Here is a 19,227-nt window from a genome sequence, read left to right as displayed (position 1 = left end):
ATGGCGGATCTTGGAGTTCACAGAATCCTCCTTCTGGTTATTTCTCTGACAAAATGTCTGGAGGGCACAAAACTGCTGGCAGACTTAAAAAAATGTGGTGACTTGGAATGTGAAAGTAAGTCGCTTTTCTTTTTTTCCCTTCTTTTCCTCTTAAAATGAGGCTCTGAAATAATGTAAAATGTTATTGTGGACATGTATGATAAAAATGAACGTTAATATCATTGAGAAATATTTATAAGGTATAGTACACTATAAAAGAGAAATGCTGGAAGCAAAGTATTTTGTGATCCTTTTTAATGTAAATATACAAAGGGGCAAAGATCAGCCTGATATATAAATATATAAGAAATTTTAAGGCTATTAATCCAGATCTCAAAAACAAACTAATTAGCACTTTTACTATTTTTTAAGATAAATGTGATTGATTTGTATTAAAAAAGATATCAAGCCATTTGATAGTTATTTTTATGAAGCCCTTACATGTTTTAGTTTCTATTTCACAATCAGAAGTTTCTGATTCTCATGAGTTTTCTAAGACTGTTTTTATTTCAAACCATCATGATCTATTGTGTAAACTTTATCAAATATTAATTATTTCTGTGTTCCCTTATTATGCAAAAATACTGAAATCAGTGTTAGGAATACATAATTTTATTTATATCTTTGAATATTAAACTTCCTTCTTCTACAAAGAGAAATTAATTTTCATTTTATTGCTTAAGAACTTATTTTCTGAAATTGGCATTATGGTACAAAATGAATAGCATCCCAGTATATTAGAATTGCTTTATATTGTTCTATCCCTCCAGTATATGAGAATTACTTCGAATTTGCAACATGTAATTAAAAATGCAAAATATTATTAGTATGAACATAAATGATTTAAAAGTAAATTTTTTATGTGTAAACATTTTCCTTAATCATTTGGATACATAATTTAATATATAGAGAATGTTTACGAGATGATGTTTTATAATAATATTATTATAACAACTTTTCTTTCCTTCTTTACAGCCTCATTTTAGTTTCCTTAGGGCTAGGCACATAACATGAAAAGAGAACATTCAAATTTGTAGTAATTGATAAAAGTTATTTTAACTTCAATTGCACGACTTAATGAAAATGTTTTACATATGCCAGTATAATTATAATCGTTAATAAGGTATGTATATTACTTTATGTGCTGAAGGGCTAAATCTAGCATATGTGGTTATGGTCTTTCATAGTTATTAAGGGCCTATTATGTGCTGGGTCTGGGGGATGAGGGGTGTGTATCTAAGAGGGATAAAATGAAATGTAAGGTAAGTTTCTTGTCCTCCAGGGATTTTCATTCTAGTGAATGATGACAAGACAGGTCAATATGAAACAGTAAATAGTAATACAACATAAGGATAATAGATAATATTGAAATTCAGAGAAGCGGCAGAGTAGGATGGACCAATTAGGGATGTCTTATAGCGGAAGTAGGATATGAGTTGTCCATGAAGAGAGACTGATGGGTTTTTAGAAAGGCTTAGGAAAAAACAGAAAGAAAACTCAGAATACAGAAGGCGGATGTTACAGTGAAAAGAACTTCAGTTCAAATCTGGCTCCACCATTTGTCAGGTGTGTGACCAACTCTTTGATACTTAATTAAAGGCTCATTTTTTAGTCTGAGATGAGATTATTTATCTCATAAGTCTGTTCTGAGGATTTAATAATAGCAGTAATAAAAGGTATGAAAGAGCTTATCATGATGCCTGGAGTATAGTAGGTGCCAGAAGAAAACTAATTATCTTTTCCTTCCCTTCTCTACTGTGTGTTTTTCTCTGCATGTTTACATAGCTTTAATAAGCAGAGTTTTAGCCATAAGAGATTACAGAGGACCTGACTGTCGATACCTGAACTTCACTAAGGGAGAAGAGATATCTGTTTATGTTAAACTTGCAGGAGAAAGTGAAGATTTGTGGGCAGGAAGTGTAAGTATCTAATCTTACAAATTGAATACAGAATAAATGACTAGCTTGCACAAGGATGCCTGGTGTTCATCTCTAAAGGAACTTTAAGAATTTCAAAGTACTTTATATATCTATTAAAAACCCTTAACATATTTAAACAAACAAACAAAATATGGTCATGTTCAGTGTTGGTTCCAGAATTTCTATAAAAAGTAGCTTTGGGGAAGCCAGTCTGGTTGGGATGAAGGCTTAAGAGTGCCTTGAAATTACTTTTACACAGCATGCATAGTGTTTGAACTTAGGTTTTATATTTATTTGAAGAGACTTTTAGAGGTGCCAGTGGAGATTATGGGATGACTAGGTAACCCCAGCCATCCCTTGGTGCTACCAATGGCCAAGTTTAAGAGAGACTGGGAAGTTTTAGTTAATCAGATTAAATGATATGTCTTGGGAATTCCCTGGTGGCCCAATGGTTAGGACTCTGAGCTTTCATTGCCGAGGGCGCAGTTTCATTCCCTGGTTGGGGAACTAAGATCCCACTTGGCCAAAAAAAGAAAAAAAAAAAAGACATGTCTTTCTGAGCAAATAAAGGACTGAGTTGCTATTGAAGAGATCCTTAGAAAGATCAGTAACCTAGGGAAGCGAGGTATATGAATTTTTCGTGGAGAAAAAGAATAACTGAGAGAGACCACTGTTTGGCCCAAAGTCCTATTACACTGAAACGCCTAGATGCCTCAATCACCTCTCTGAATATACAGATAGAAAAATTAATGATTAATATTTTCAGTTGAATATAGGTCTTATCTTAGATTATATCATGCCTCAGAATGAAAAGATACCATGACAAGCGACTTTACTCCCAAGCTGAACAAGCATGACCAACCTGATACATACATCATTTCCATATTGCGTATGCATAAGATCTCTTCCCTGTGTAGCCTCTGTGATCTTTATTTGAAGGAGCAGATTCTATTTGGGTCTATCCTGCTTTTTAGCATGAGGGACTACATGACTGAACCTCAGACTCTTGTTGGCCAGAATTGTTTACCTGGACTTTGCAGCTCCCAAGACTTCTTACTGCTTATGGTGCCTTAAACATGCCATTTCTCTGTCTTGAATGCATGGGAGGTACCCAATGCAACTATAAGGAAAATGACACAGTATCATAAGAGGAAAAGAAAGCATTCTTTCTTGTTTACTATGTGTGAAAATGATAGTTCCACACAAAAGCAGCATGTAATGTGTGGAGCCAGGGTGACGTTTCAAGCACACTTGGTTTTGTGCCTTAGGTGTCTAACCCAGGCGATAACTGTTTAAGAAGCCACACTGTGTGGTTGGGACTCTGGGCTTTCATTGCCAGGGGGCCCGGGTTCAATCCCTGGTCAGGGAACTAAGATCCCGCAAGCCCCACTGGCATGGCCAAGAAAAAGAAGCCACACTGTGGAGTTCATTCTGTCAGTTTCCAAATAATTGCAGCAACTGGAGAGCTGGAAGAATCACAGTTGAGGTATAATGGTGCTGAATCAAAGGGCCAAAAGAAATATGCTCTTTAAACTTTGACAGGGGTGGGAAATGGGCCGAGTGTGGTTATGTGAAGCCTTCACTCTTGGGGGACATCTTGTATGCACTTAAACCGATTGAGAGGATCTCTGTTACCAAGGCACCCTCAGAAAAGTTGTATGGAACCAAATGCACCCTGGAAGACTCATAGATCTTTACTATCTTGATGAATCCACCTCAGCCCTTCAGAGTTTAAACATCTTACCCAATTCTGACATCCTGAAAATGCTGCGTATGTCACAGCTCCATCTTGCTTGGCTACAGTCACAATTCTCTTGCTTTTTGATATTCCAGGTTTACTAGTGTAAATCTGTGGTCCACCTGGGCAAGAAAGGTCATTAAGAACAGAAAAAGAAAGAAAATGTGTGGTTTTCCCTCTGAAATCTGAAAATGTGGCATTTTATAGCTTGGCCCTTTTTTCCCTCAGATTTATGCTGTTCTGTCGAGTAGCAAAAGGAATATGATTTCACTGACTTTCTTTTAGATGGTAAATGAAAGCCGTTAATGTTTGTAATTTGAAATAGATGAAAGCCAAGGACATGAAACAAAATTAAGCTCAATGGCCATTATTGCTCTGATCACTCTTCCTTGCTAATCTTCATTCTTCATTTTGATAGAAAGGAAAGGACTTTGGGTATTTTCCCAAAGATGCAGTCCAGATTGAAGAGGTGTTCATATCTGAGGAAGTTGAAATATCAACAAAAGTGAGTAAACTCATTTCGGTTATTAATTGAATTTATTTATTTATTTATTAAAGAAAATTTGTATTTTATTTTCTCTAACAAAAGAAATAGTTGTAAACACCCAAGAATTCTCTTTTCCAATTACCAATAGTTTTTTTCTTCTTCTTTTTTAATGAATGTATTACTTTATTTATTTATTTTTATTAATTGATATTGGAGTTTAGTTGCTTTATCGGTTATTAACTGAATTTAAAAATTTTTGGCTAAAACAGTTTTCTGTAGTATAAGTGCCCATCAGTTATACATCTTATATAGTGGATATATAAAATAGTCTGAAAACTCACTCTAGGAATAGTTTGAGTATGTGAATAAAATCAGGTAAGGCGAGATTGATGACAAGGATTTTGCTTACTGAAAAATTAACAGGCAGTAAAGTATAGTGGTTAAGAGCATGGATTCTGGAAGTGGACTGGGTTCAAAGCCTGACTCAGCCACTTAGTTCCCACGTGGTCTTGTGTGCCTTTTTTCTCATCTGTAAAATGAAGATGATGATTATAATATAGTGCTACCTTAACAAATTTATTGAGCAAAAAATGAGCATATTGGGCTTCCCTGGTAACGCAGTGGTTGAGAGTCCGCCTGCCGATGCAGGGGACGCGGGTTCGTGCCCCGGTCCGGGAGGATCCCGCATGCCGCGGAGCGGTTGGGCCCGTGAGCCATGGCCGCTGGGCCTGCGCGTCCGGAGCCTGTGCTCCGCGACGGGTGAGACCGCAGTGGTGAGAGGCCCGCGTACCGCACACACACACACAAAAAATTAGCATATGTAAAGTACATAGAACAGCACTTAGTAAGTACTATGTAAGTGTTAGATATTATTACTAATGTTATTGTCCTACTGGGACAGAGTTTATTTCCCATCACACTCTCTAGGTGTCATATCTGTAAACCTCTTTTGCTGTTGGAGTTTTAAATGAGCTTGATAATGCTGGGCTTGATAATGAGAATGGGAATCAGAAGGTGACTCTTCAATATGTGAATTTGATTAGCCCATTTAATTCACATTCCAGGTTAAGCCTATTTACCTTACGTGAGGTCAGTGTGAAGTCAGTCTGCCTAGTTAAGTAAACTATTATCTGGCTCTTTTCCAGCACAAATTCTGGGATTAAATGTCTATTCACTGTATAACTACTGGTCCTGTCAGTTCTGTCTCCAAAATATATCTGTCTTCTCTTCATTTTTACTCTTCCCATAGCCCTGATTCAAAGCATCATTGTCTCTTGAGTAGAACACTGCAATAGGTTTCTAACTGGTCTCCTTGCCCCTGCTTTTGCCCTCTTCCAATTCATTCTCCAGACAGCAATGGATCTTATAGATACAAAAACAAAGAAATCAGATGATGTCATTTGCTTGGTTTAAAGCCTTTTTATGGCTTTGCATTGAACCTGGAATCAAGCCCTGACTCCTTACCCTGGCTCTACATGATCTGCTGCTGCTCCCGCTGCTGACCCTGTCACGTGCCACTCTCCCCGCACTTACTATGCTCCTGGCCACACTGGCCTATTGATAGTTCTTAGAACATGCCAAGCTCTTTCCTAGCCCAGAAACCCAAACGGGCTCTTCCCTCTGTTTGGAACGCTTCCCCTAAGTTCTTCACCTGGTTAGTTCCTTCTTATCCTTTAGGTCACAGCTGAAACATCAGTGCCTCAGAGAGCTCTTCCATGATAATTCTAAAGGAATTACTGCTTCGTCATCACAGCTTCCTGTTTACTTCCTACATAGCACTTATCACAATTTATAATTACGTTTTTCTATTGTTTACTGTAGAATTTCAGCACCTGGCACAGTGCAGAGCACATAGTAAGCATATAGAAAGTCCAAATTCTTTACTTTTTAAAAAACATGTATTTATTTAGGCTGCACCGGGTCTTAGTTGCGACATACATGTGGGATCTAGTTCCCCGACTAGGGATCGAACCCTGGCCCCCTGCATTGGGAGCGTGGAGTCTTACCCACTGAACCCCCAGGGAAGTCCCTAGAAGGCCCAAATTCTTAGGTCAAGTTCCCTGGGAAATAGAATCCGCGACGGATCTTTGCATCCAAGAGGTTTACTAGGGAGTACTCTTGGGAATAGCACCTGTGAGGGAATACAAGAAAAAGCAGGATTGGGCAGACAGAGAAGTTGAACTGTGATCCGGTTGCAACAAAGGTTTCAGGTGATTCCATAAGGAGCTTTGAAGCTGGAATGGGCTTTCAGGGTTGTCCTGAACAGAGGCAAGGGGTTGGGCCTTTTTATCCTTGCATGACTGGTTCATCTGGGGTAGTGTAACCTTGGGCTAGGTTAGGCTAGTATTTACTAGAGACAGTTGCTATTTTAATTACTTGATTCATTTAATCTTCACAACACCCCTATAAGGTAGGTACTGTCATTATTCTCATTTTACAGTTGAGGAGACTGAGGCATAGAAAGGTCATCCTATTCGCCCAAGGTCACAGAGCTAGTAAACGTCAGGATTAGGATTTGAACCCAGAGTGTTTGGCTCCAGCGTCTGTTGTTAATCACCTACTATGTTGCAATGCCAAAAAATACTGTAAAATTGCAATTCTGAAGTTTCTTTTTGTAAAATTCTGAGCTTTATTCTCATTTCATAATGGTGATATCCAAAGAGCAGTGTATATCACTGTTTTCATACCTTCAGATTAAAAAAAAATAGCTTCACCATTTTTCTTCTTGATGATTTGGTTGTTTTGTGAGATGAGCAAGGGGATCACTGCTTCCATCGGCTACATGCAATATCTCAATAAAAGAAGTCTAAGTGGGGACTTCCCCAGTGGTCCAGTGGTAAAGAATCTGCCTTCCAATGCAGGGTACACAAGTCCGATCCCTGGTCGGGGAATTAAGATCCCACATGCCACGGGGCAACTGAGCCCGCACACTGCAACCGCTGAGCTCGCGCGGCTCAACCTGCGTGCCGCGAACCACAGAGCCCATGTGCCCTGGGGCCCGCATGCCACAAGTAGAGCGAAGCCCGCGTGCCGCAGCTACACCCCAACGCAGCCAAAAAAAAGAAGTTTTTTTAGTGCAACTTCTAACCAGGCCTTCATGCTTTAGAGTCTTTGATTTGTCTGAGCTGTGACCATGTGCTGTACATTCCCCTCCCTGAAAGCGCTGCAGAGCTGCATATGTCCATTCAGTGTACCCTTACCAGGAGCAAGATTTTGTGGCCATGTATGCCTGTTCACTAGAGTTTATTTGCAGAATATACTCACTACTTGATTGCCTCTGCTTCTTAATTTCTTCAATTATTTGATAATAAATAAATCCTAATGCAAGAGGATTTTCATTTAGGTTTACATCAGTAACCCTGAAAAGTCAGTTATGATACAAGTATTTGAGATTAGGAGTTTTTGCTCTGCTGTTCAGCTAGTTGTGTGGCCTTGGGAAATCATACTCATCCATTTTAAATGATTTCAGAGAAACAAGGAGTTTTTATATATTAATGTCAATCGTAACTGTTTTTCTTTCAGGAATCTGACTTTCTCTGTCTTCTTGGAATAAGCTACACATTTGAAAATGAAGATAGTGAGTTAAACAGTGGTAATGGTGAAAATATATATCCATATGAAGAGGGCAAGGAGCCCAAATCTAGAGTATATGAAAATGATTTTCAGATAGACCTTGGCTTTTATTCAACTTCTGAAAGTACTTTGTTTGAAGACCAATTTCCAGCATCAGAGGCTCCTGAAGATATCAGAAGTACCAGTGAATCAAAAGATTGGGAATCAGTAGAAGCTGGAAATGTGGAACAGTATCCTATTCCAGAAGGGGATCATGTCCTACCATCCTCAGCTATTCCTGAAGTGAAAGGATGGTTTGGATTTGGAAAGGACCAAGCTGGAGAAAAGACTTTTGAATCAGTTACTGAACCTCTAGAAGAAAGCTCATTTCGAAATAGAAAAATAACAGTGGAAGATGAGAATGACCCAGAGGGATTAAACAATGGTGAGCCCCAAAGAGAACATAAGCAAGAACTTGAATCAGAATTTGATTCAGTGCCAAAGAAACAGTCTGAACTAGTGTCTGAGTCAGAGCACATCCTCAATCCTCAAGACACTGGTTGGTTTGGTGGTGGATTTACAAGTTATTTTGATTTTGGGGGTGAGGATACAGGGCTTGAATTACTGTCCAAAGAAAGCAACCCACCTTTACAAGATGTTCCTAGTTCCATATCCTCTGAGGAAGAACCCACCGTTCCTTATACAGAAATATTAACAGAAAAAGAAGACACAATCACTAATGATAGCTCAATTCTCGAGCCAAGTTGGTTTGATTTTGGTTTTGCTATGCTAGGATTTTCATATGCTAATGAAGACAAAATTATATCAGATGATGGAAAAAATGAAGAAGAAGGTGGGGGAGATAAACATGGACATCCTCCAACAAGTGAATTTGACCCTGATAAGGAACAAGAAATAAAAATAATAAAAATTATGGAAACTGAAAATCAAATAGGCAAGAAAAGGGTCTTAGAGAAAACAGACGATTCTGATACTTTACCATATTTTAAAAAGTTCTTGTATACTTTTGACAACCCCTGGAACTTACAGAACATTCCAAAGGAGACAGAATTGCCATTTCCCAAAGAGACACTGGATGAAAATAATGGAGGTGAAAATGATAAAAGAGAATTTTCAGTTGAGTATTACCCCACAGATAATACGGAAGATATGATGTTGAAAAACGGATACGGTCAGCCAGGTTAGTATAAAAATATCTATAATATGATTTCTTTTTAAAATATAATCTATTTTTTGAAATTTTTATACAGCAGGTTCTTATTAGTTATCTATTTTATACATATTAGTGTATAGACGTCAATCCCAATCTCCCAATTCATCACACCACCACCCCTCCCCCCCACCACTTTCCTCACTTGGTCCATACATTAAACATAATCTATTTTAAAAAGTGAAAATCACATGAAACATCCAGGAATCCATATTTCTCAAAATACTCAATAATCAACAACAACTTTATCAATCACCCTTTTATCAATTTCTGGTTTACTCTGGGATTTAGTAGATCTTAATATCATAAAATAAAATCCCAAGGGACAAAGAATGATTGGCTATACATGGATGTTTCAAGGAGATCTCAAGGTCTTTTACAATAAGCTTTAATCAAACTATTATACGTAAACAGGTTAAAAATATAAATAGTGCTAAGGCTTTTTTTTTTTTTTTTAACAAAAGCAATTTCTGTTCCCTCTGTCCATTTCTACTTCTACTTCTGTCCCAGGGACAATAATTTCCTTTATTTTATTTTTTTGTGGTACGCGGGCCTCTCACTGTTGCGGCCTCTCCTGTTGCGGAGCACAGGCTCCGGACGCGCAGGCTCTGGACGCGCAGGCTCAGCGGGCATGGCTCACGGGCCCAGCCGGCATGGCTCACGGGCCCAGCCGCTCCGCGGCATGGGGGATCTTCCCGGACCGGGGCATGAACCTGTGTCCCCTGCATCGGCAGGCGGACTCTCAACCACTGTGCCACCAGGGAAGCCCTCCTTTATTTTTTTAAGAAAATTTCTTTTAGTGTTTATCTCTATTTTCTAAATAAAATACTTATATTCTTCTTTGAGTAACCTATTTTAGATGATGTTCATTGACTTCCTGTTCTGTTAGGTGAGAATTTTTTCTTATTTGCACTCACTTTTTAGCTCATTTACACCTTCCCAATATAGCTATATCAGAATTGTGTTCTTAGAAACCTAAGCTAAGGTAATTTAAAATCGTCTTGATTCCTGAATGATATTTTATTTTAGATCTATAGCTCCTCCCCCCAAGAAGATCTATGATAACAAGGGTTTTCTTTAAGTGTACAAGATAATAATGAAACTCAAGCAAAAACAATGTAAAAAGTTTTCAGCTTTCTTCCTCAAGCCTCTCAATTCTGGGAGATCAACAGAGGGCAACAGAAGAGAGCAGAGTATCAGAGGATACTTCTAGATCTAGATGTCCAGGTATCTAGCAACTCCTATGATTAAAAACAAGTGGATAGTATTTTAAGTAAAGAATTATATAACATGACTTTCCCACATCTCCATTCTGATGTCTCTATGATGGACAGATTAGAAACTCAACAAATATTGGCCAATAATACAGAAACAATCGAATCCTAGAATGACAGAAAAATTTTCACAAGAAGAGATCAACAATGTTGCAAACTCAGAAGGAAACACATTTCACTGGTGCTGGTTGATTATCTTGAATTTCCAGAAGAACTATATGTTATTTCTTAATATTCTACAAAATATGAGTTCTTTACTTGATCAACATCCTCAACCAGAATATAGACTTTAGATTCTAACCCTTTTCTAAATAAGGTGGTGTGATGATTTTCATGACTGAAAACATTAGAGACCTAGATTTTCAAAGGCTAGAGGAAATTACTTTGTTCTAAACTTGTTAGATCCTAAGGGAGTATTTGTGAAAAAGCAGATGGTAATTGGAAAGAAGAGAGACTAAAAGAAAACAATATCAGACCCAGAAATACAGTATTCAAAATATAGATATATAAAAATATTTTAGAGCTTATATATAGAAACTTCAGGGCATTCTGAATATCATTTTAGTAGAATTTATCATTTCATATAGTGATGCTGGGAGAATTTATAAATATGAATAACTTGGTAGATAGTCAAATGAGAACAGGGCATTTATTCAATTATAACTAATTTTGAGGGACTTTTATAAAAATGTTAAGAAATTCCTTTAAGTTTCAGAAAAAAGATGTCTTACTATATAAATACTTCAAAACATTTCACTATTAATTAAATGAAAAACAAGCTGGGGTCATGCAAAATTTGTTTTAAAAAAAGAATACTAGGGACTTCCCTGGTGGTCCAGTGTTTAAGAATCCACCTTCCAATGCAGGGGGACGTGGGTTTGATCCCTGGTTGGGGAACTAACATCTCACATGCTGCAGGACAACTAAGCCCACGTGCTCTAGAGCCTAAGAGCCCCAACGAAGAGCTGGCACGTGGCAACGGAAGATCCCTCATGACGCAACAAAGATCCCGAGTGCTGCAACAAAGATCCCGAGTGCTGCAACTAAGACCCGACACAGCCAAATAAATAAATAAATATTAAAAAAAAAAGAAGAATACTGAAAGAGGGATTCAGATAAAATCACAGACTCTATTTTCTCAATATTGGAGAAATAGCTAAAATAGCCAATATTTTCAGATAATTTCAACAACTCTTTTAGGGAATAACAAATGAAAACTTGACTTATTTAGAAAGAGTGCATAAGGAAAATGAATCACTGATCTTGAAAAAGTATTTGTGAAAAGCTGAGGTTTGAGATAACCACATTTATAAAAAGCTAATATCCTGAGATAAGAATTTACAAAACAGATAAATTAGGGAACAATTATTTATATTACAATATTAATAGATCCTAAGGGAATATTAGGATATTAGAACTCTATTTTACAAAAGGACTCCAAACTGAGCTTATTTAAATAATGAATTTCCCAAGTACAGTTAAATATGAAAACTATTCATTATTTTATTTGAATTAAATTGTTTATTAATTTATTAACAATTATAAGAAAGTCATATCTGTATCTAATGTACTTTTTTTACTTGAAGTATTGTTGATTTACAATGTTTCAGGTGTACAGCAAAGTGATTCACTTATACATATATAACTGAATATATATGTATAAGAATATATGTATATACTTTTTCAGATTCTTTTCTATGTTAGGTTATTATAAGGTATTGAATATAGTTCCCTGTGCTATACATTAGGACCTTGTTGTTTATCCATTTTATATACAGTAGTGTATAACTGTTAATCCCAAATTCCTAATTTATCTCTCCCCCGCTTTCCCCTTTGGTAACCATAAATTTGTTTTCTATGTCCGTGAGTCTATTTCTGTTTTGTAAATAAGTTCATTTGTATCATTTTTTAGACTCCACATATAAGTGATACCATATGATATTTGTCTTTCTCTGACTTACTTCATTTAATATGATAATCTCTAGGTCCATCAATGTTGCTGCAAATGGCATTATTTCATTCTTTTTTATGGCTGAGTAATAGTCCATTGTATATGCATACCATCTTCTTTATCTGTTCATCTGTCAATGGACATTTAGGTTGCTTCTATGTCTTGGCTATTTGTAAATATTGTTGCTATGAATATTGGGGTGCCTATATCTTTTCAAATTATAGTTTTCTCCCGATATATATCCAGGAATGGGATTGTTGGATCATATGGTAGTTCTATTTTTAGTTTCTTAAGAAACCTCCATACTGTTCTCCATAGTGGCTGTATCAGTTTACATTCCTACCAACAGTATAAGAGGGTTCCCTTTTCTCTACACTCTCTCCAGCATTTATTGTTTGTAGATATTTTGATGATAACCATTCTGACTGGTGTGAGGTGATACCTCATTGTACTTTTGATTTGAATTTCTCTAATAATTAGCAACATTGAACATCTTTTCATGTGCTTCTTGGCCATCCAGATGTCTTTTTTGGAGAAATGCCTATTTAGGTCTTCCACTCATTTTTTTGATTGGGTTGTTTGCTTTTTTGATATTGAGCTCTATGAGTTGTTTGTATATTTTGGAACTCAATCCCTTGTCAATTGCATCATCCACAAATATTTTCTCCCATTCCATAGGTTGTCTTTTTGTTTTGCTTATGGTTTCCTTTGCTGTGAAAAGCATTTTAGCTTAATTAGGTCCCATTTGTTTACTTTTGGTTTTGTTTCCATTTCCATCTCTAGGAAACAGATCCCCCAAAATACTGTTGCAATTCATGTCAAAGAGTGTTTGGCCTATGTTTTCCTCTAGGAGTTTTATCGTATCCAGTCTTACATTCAGGTCTCTAATCCATTTTGAGTTTATTTTTGTATATAGTATTAGAGAATGTTCTAATTTCATTCTTTTACATGTAGCTGTCCAGTTTTCCCAGCACCGTTTATTGAAGATACGGTCTTTTCTCCATTGTATATTCTCACCTCCTTTGTTCTAGATTAATTGACCATAAGTGCATGGGTCTATTTCTAGGCTCTCTATCCTGTTCCACTGATCCATGTGTCTTGACTGTAGCTTTGTAGTATAGTCTGAAGTCAGGGAACTTGATTCCTCCAGCTCTTCTTTTTCAAGATTGTTTTGGCTTCTAATGTAAACCTTAAAGCTTAGATTTAAGTAATGTGAAAATAATACCTCAAAAGTATAATCAAATATGAAATTATTATAGGAAATTTTCATTTTATTCACATGTATTTATTTCAAATGCAGTGTAAAACAATATTTAAAATAAACCAATTTAGGCACATATAAATTTGGTGTAATTAATTGTCGAATAAGCCTTTTTTTCCCCTAATGCCATTAAACATAACTGTAGATCACTATTTGAGTCCTGTATTTACAACAGTTCTATTATATTCAGACTCCTGAGTTGATTGTTCATTTTTAAGTTTAATGTCCACAGGTGGCATGAGTAAATTACAGATATGTGTTTGCTTACTTGGGACTTTCATCTTTTAAACAATGCTAAGTAAGTGACAGCATCAAAGCCATGTGTTAAATTCATAACTCAAAGAGCAAAGATAGACATTGAATAATTCAGTTAGGACTATTCATTTTTTCTTTTTATTTTATATATATATATATATTTTTTTTAATTTTAATTTTTATTTATTTATTTATTTATTTTTTTGCGGAACACGGACCTCTCACTGTTGTGGCCTCTCCCGTTGCGGAGCACAGGCTCCAGACGCACAGGCTCAGTGGCCACGGCTTACGGGCCCAGCTGCTCTGCGGCATGTGGGATCTTCCCGGACTGGGACACGAACCAGTGTCCCCTGCATCGGCAGGCAGACTCTCAACCACTGCGCCACCAGGGAAGCCCAGGACTATTCTTTAATATTGTTTTTCAGGGCTGCACTGATACTTTTCTATCCTTGTCTTAAAAAGTAACTGAGGAATAAATCCCACAATTTACTTGAATACTATAGCTCAGGCAAGGACTACTTAGAACTTTTTTTTTTAATCCTGTTTGCTTAGTTCATTGAATCAGGTGATCAGTTTAAACTATGTTTGAAAATTGAATTGTCTTAAATTGATGGCTATTTGACATGGTATGCACATGTATGCATATGATGACATGGTATGCATATGATGCAACATTACAAACGTGTAAAATTATGACATATGTTTCAAATTAATTTTTTTCTTTATTTTGGGGAAGGGTAGTCCTTTTTATTTTTTATAAATTTTAAAATAAATTTTTTTTTTAAATTTATTTTTGGCTGCATTGGGTCTTTGTTGCTGCACACGGGCTTTCTCTAGTTGCGGCAAGCAGAGTCTACTCTTCGTTGCAATGTGCAGGCTTCTCTTGCTGTGGAGCATGAGCTCTAGGCCTGCAGGCCCAGTAGTTGTGGCTCGCAGGCTCTAGAGCACAGGCTTAGTAGTTGTGGCACACGGTCTTAGTTGCTCTGCGGCATGTGTGATCTTCCTGGACCAGGGCTTGAACCTGTGTCCCCCGCATTGGCAGGCGGATTCTTAACCACTGCGCCACCAGGGAAGCCTGGTAATCCTTTTTAAATGAAGGTTCTCGAGATGTACATATATATCTTCATATATACAGGGCCATGAGTCAAAGGATGCAGATGCCCTCCAGAAGGTAGAAAAGGCAATGAAATGGGTTCTCCTCTAGAGCCTCCAGAAGGAACACACAGCCCTGCCAAAACCTTGGTTGTAGGATTTCTGATTTCCAGAACTCTAAGAGAATATATTTGTATCCTTTAAGCCACTAAGTGTGTGGTAATTTATTACATCAGAAGTAGCAACTAATAGAGGCTACAAATTTATGTTTTAATGAATTCTTTCCATAATGAAGTATCACAATGCCCACAAGATTCAAAGAATGACCTGCCTAGAAAAAAAATAGGAAGCCCACAACAAAGCAAGCATGTAAAAAAAAAAATCCCAAACATTTCTCCTTATTTATTTACAGATATGGTCTCTAAAATAGAGTTATCTATGAGAGTTCATGAAGAAGTACATTTCAAAACTCTATCTTCTGAAAATAATGATGAAAAATCAGAAACATCACTAGACACTGAAAGACCTACTCAAGTGGAAACAGACACATTTGTGGAAAATACCCTGTCAAACAGTCAGATCTTTTCAACTGATTATTCTTTGTCTTCTCAAAATTATGTTGCTCTAAAAGGTAAGAAACAAGCTATTTGTTCTCCAATGCAGCAAGTACGGAAAAAATTAGATTCAAAATTACATCGCATCAAGTGTTAACATATTTTTATTTATAAATTGACAGAAGATGCTTCTGAGTGTCAGATTCTGAAATATTTATATCAAATTGATGTTTATGATTTCCTGAATTCTGCATTTTCACCAATTGTAGTTCTTACAGAAAGGGTAAGTTGACGTTTTAGATGTTTTTCAATAATTTTACCTATTTTACTAAGTATAGGAACAGCTGAAAATTATGTTTGAGTGAATCCTTCCTATGTGAGTGTTACATAATATTTCTCTTTACATAAGATTTTACATGTAAGCTTTCTCCTTACATGAATGTTTTGTTGCATGGATGTTGTTAAGGATTTTTTCTAAAACTTTCCTTAAGCTTTGTTGATCTTGAGCATTTGGGTTTTTTCCTTCCCCTTTTTTTCAGATCAGGGGAAATTACACTAAGAGTTAACTCAGAAATAATATGAACTGAAAATTAATCTTAAGCAAATTATTAGTATTTGAACGACAGCTGTGACCTCAGAATGGTGTAATGTGAGAATCTTGCAAAAGCAACTAGTACCTCAAAATTTAACCAACTCATAACTGAAATTCTAAAATCTGTCCACTTTTTCATTTATTGTAAATCCTATTAAATTCTATCTCATTTATTGTAAATTAAATATTGCAAAAGGACCTAGCTGTAGTACTTGGCACATGAGGCCTTTTACAAATGTTTGTTCCTTTTCTCATCTACTGCTACCAAATAAATAATTGAGGAAGCACTTTTGTCTTCTCATTTACATTTTAAGATGAAATTTAACAGTGGTTGCCTTCAAGGAGTTCCGTCTAGTTGGAGGACACCAGAAAAAAAAAAAATTAAATAATTATAATATGGTGCTGTAATAGCCACAGGATGCTACTGATATACAGGAGGAGCTGCCTAGTAGACTGATTGGAAGTGGTAGGTAGAGAGGGTGGGGAGGAGGAGCCTGGGAAAATGTCCCAGAAGAGATCTTACTTGAGCTGATATTGAAGAAAGAGTAGGAGTTAGCCAGGCAAGAAAGGATAAACATTCTAGGTTGAGGAGAGAGCATTTTTAAAAGTACAGAAGTGGGAGAGAGCTTGGCATTTTTGGAGATCTATAAGCAATTCAGTCTGATTGAATACAGAGTAGGACTGAAGTTGTATACTGGGATTATGTAAAAAATAGCTTTGCATGTTATGATAGGAAGTTGAACTCTATCTTTCAAATGATGGGGCACTATTGAGGAATTTAAGTAGGGAGTGAACTGAAAAAGTTTCATTTTAAAGTCTATCTGTCAACATTGTCAAATAAGAATTGAACCGGATAAAGACCAGAGAAAGGGAGGCCAATCAAGAAGTTATCACTTTAGTTCAGGAAATAAATGTTGAAGGTCTAAAACAGGGTTTATAAACTCAAATGAAATGAGTGCAGCACAGGTAAAGGTGAGAGCTGTAACCAACTGGAGAGTGTATGCTTTCTCTGAAACATGTAGCTGCTACTTACCTTCAGCCTAGTTTTTGCCAGATCTTCTGATATTTCAAGAAAAGTTGGAAATCTGGGTTCTTCTGTGTGAAATCTCCCAATTTTTAATGCTGGCAAATATTTAGATTAGAAAAAATATCATGCAGTTCAGACAAAGCATTCTGTGGGTTGGGTCTGGCCCACTAGCCACATTTTTTAACCTTTGGCCTAATATCTGATAGTGGTTGTTAAAATGATTGTAGATAGAATTCATTGGATTTAATGATTGATTGAATGTAGCAAGGAGAAGAAAATGGAAAAGTGAGGATAATTTACCAGATTTTTAGTTATGGTGACCAGGTGCCACTGACTGTAAGAGTATTTGTGAAAACTAGGCTTAATGACACATATTGTTTTGCTTTCAGAGGCTTCCTCCTTACTTCATTTCTTTGCTGGTTTCTAGAGAGTTGACATTACTTGGTAACTAAGTTCAGAGAAGTGATTAATTTACTCTGTATGATTTGGTGTTGAAGATGTTGATTAAAAACATTACTTAAAAATCTGTTCTAGCATAGGAGAAAAGGAAAACTAATAATAATGATGTAATTTATAAAAATAGTCATAATAAAACTTTCAACTACCCATTTAATTAATTCTACTTATTAGTATGTCCAACTGACATAGCCCTCACTAGTCATCCCCCTCTCCCATAAATTATACCAGTGAAGTTACTAAATTAAAAAATAATTTATTAGTACACCATATTCACCTTTCATATAAAGTGCTTACTTAATACAGGCTATGCTAAGTAAGCTTACTTTTGTGGACTCATTAAATATCATCAAATACATTTTACTTGAACCATTTTGGTTGAAATTCTTCAGACATGAAAATATTGAATTTAAATTTGTTAATTATCTTGTGACCTTGGAGAGTCACTTTTTCTCTGGGGAAGTCTCGGTTTAAAACTGTAATACCAGTAGCAGAGACTAGATGACAGACTGGTCACTGGCTGGCTTGAGCATTGTTTAAAAGTTATGAACCAGCTGACTACATTTCAAAGGTTAGTTCATATAAAAATCTGGATTTCTGCGTTCTCTTGAAAAAGTAGAAGACTGTAATACATAGTCTTCCATTCTTCTGTGGCAACAAGAAGCTCAAGCTGAATAGCGCTTGCATTGAATAGACATGCGGTTTTCATTTCCCTATACTTATTTCAACTGTTTGGCCTCTATAAGGCTTTAAGTTCATAATGTTTGGGCTAAATGCTCTGAAGAGTTTCTGCCAGGTCAGGAATTCTAAGTCTTAGTGGGTCTATTAAGCATCCATAATAGCTGCAGTAAATGGAAAATTTGAGCAATTTTCCAGTTAAATTTAGGCAAAAGTGTTTCCTTTTCTTCTTGCCTAAATGCTTCAGGTAATTGTTTCTATTCGCTGATAATTTTAGTTAGATTTTGTATACAAAATACTTTTTTTGAATTGTTTAAATAATAGGAATCAACACCACTTTTTAATCTACTTTATTTTATAATTGAGGAGGCTCTTTTGGTTCTAACCTTTATATATTCTTAACTAGAATAAAAAATATATATAAATATATTCATTTATATGTGGAATAAACAATGGAAATTACCCAGCTCTTGTTCAACAGGTAGCTCCTGATTTAGTATGTTCTGAGAACAGCTCTTACATCACTAGTGCAGAGAATGAAGATGTGGCTCAGCATGTTTGACTTTCTTTTGAAGGACTAGATTGTACAGCCTGTGACACTGACTGTTTAATTAAATGGGAGTAACTAGTGTTTACAGTTTAGCAACAGGGCCCTTCATAAGGGAAATCAGTTTCTAGGTTGTGGACAAGGTTTACTGGTTAGCATGTTTCTAATGTTCTTGTATGCTTTCTAGCAGCTGTCACAAACACTAACAGCATTTGTTCTCCATTTCCTTTAAAGTAAGCTTATATAAAATGGCAAAATCCCATATCTACTTAAGGAGGACAAACTTTGATATCTTTCACATGGTAAAAATCATGTACTCTATATGAATATAGAATAAAACATTCAATTTTATTTTTATCAGTTACCTAATTTAGTATTTCTCTTTTCAATTGTAGATTTTAAGAGGGTAGTACTATGCATGACATTTAAGGAAGAATTAATCAGGAGTTATGTCCATGAAATTAGATTATGGGTTGGTAGTCACAACTCCACCTAATAGCACCCCTTTGCCACACAAGTGTCAAAGCAGGATCACAGTGTGGAAACACAAGAGTGCAGGATGATGTATTAGAAT

At 36.2% G+C, this 19,227-nt stretch overlaps 1 protein-coding gene across 1 annotated transcript; it reads left to right on the top strand.

The window, feature by feature from the left end:
• LOC307178334 (melanoma inhibitory activity protein 2-like) lies at positions 1 to 15,691 on the top strand (the record flags this gene model as incomplete). The annotated part of the gene is made up of 6 exons (XM_079906423.1): positions 1 to 115; positions 1,825 to 1,958; positions 4,115 to 4,201; positions 7,706 to 8,936; positions 15,212 to 15,430; positions 15,536 to 15,691. 6 exons carry the CDS (start codon positions 1 to 3, stop codon positions 15,643 to 15,645), a joined length of 1,896 nt encoding a protein of 631 aa, XP_079762549.1. The 3' UTR covers positions 15,646 to 15,691.
• Positions 15,692 to 19,227: the final 3,536 nt, after the last annotated feature.

The sequence above is a fragment of the Stenella coeruleoalba genome (assembly GCF_951394435.1).
Source record: "Stenella coeruleoalba genome assembly, chromosome: 2".
Taxonomy (NCBI): Eukaryota; Metazoa; Chordata; class Mammalia; order Artiodactyla; family Delphinidae; genus Stenella; species Stenella coeruleoalba.
Note: the sequence above shows the minus strand (reverse complement) of the source record. Positions and strands in the feature narration are given on the sequence as shown.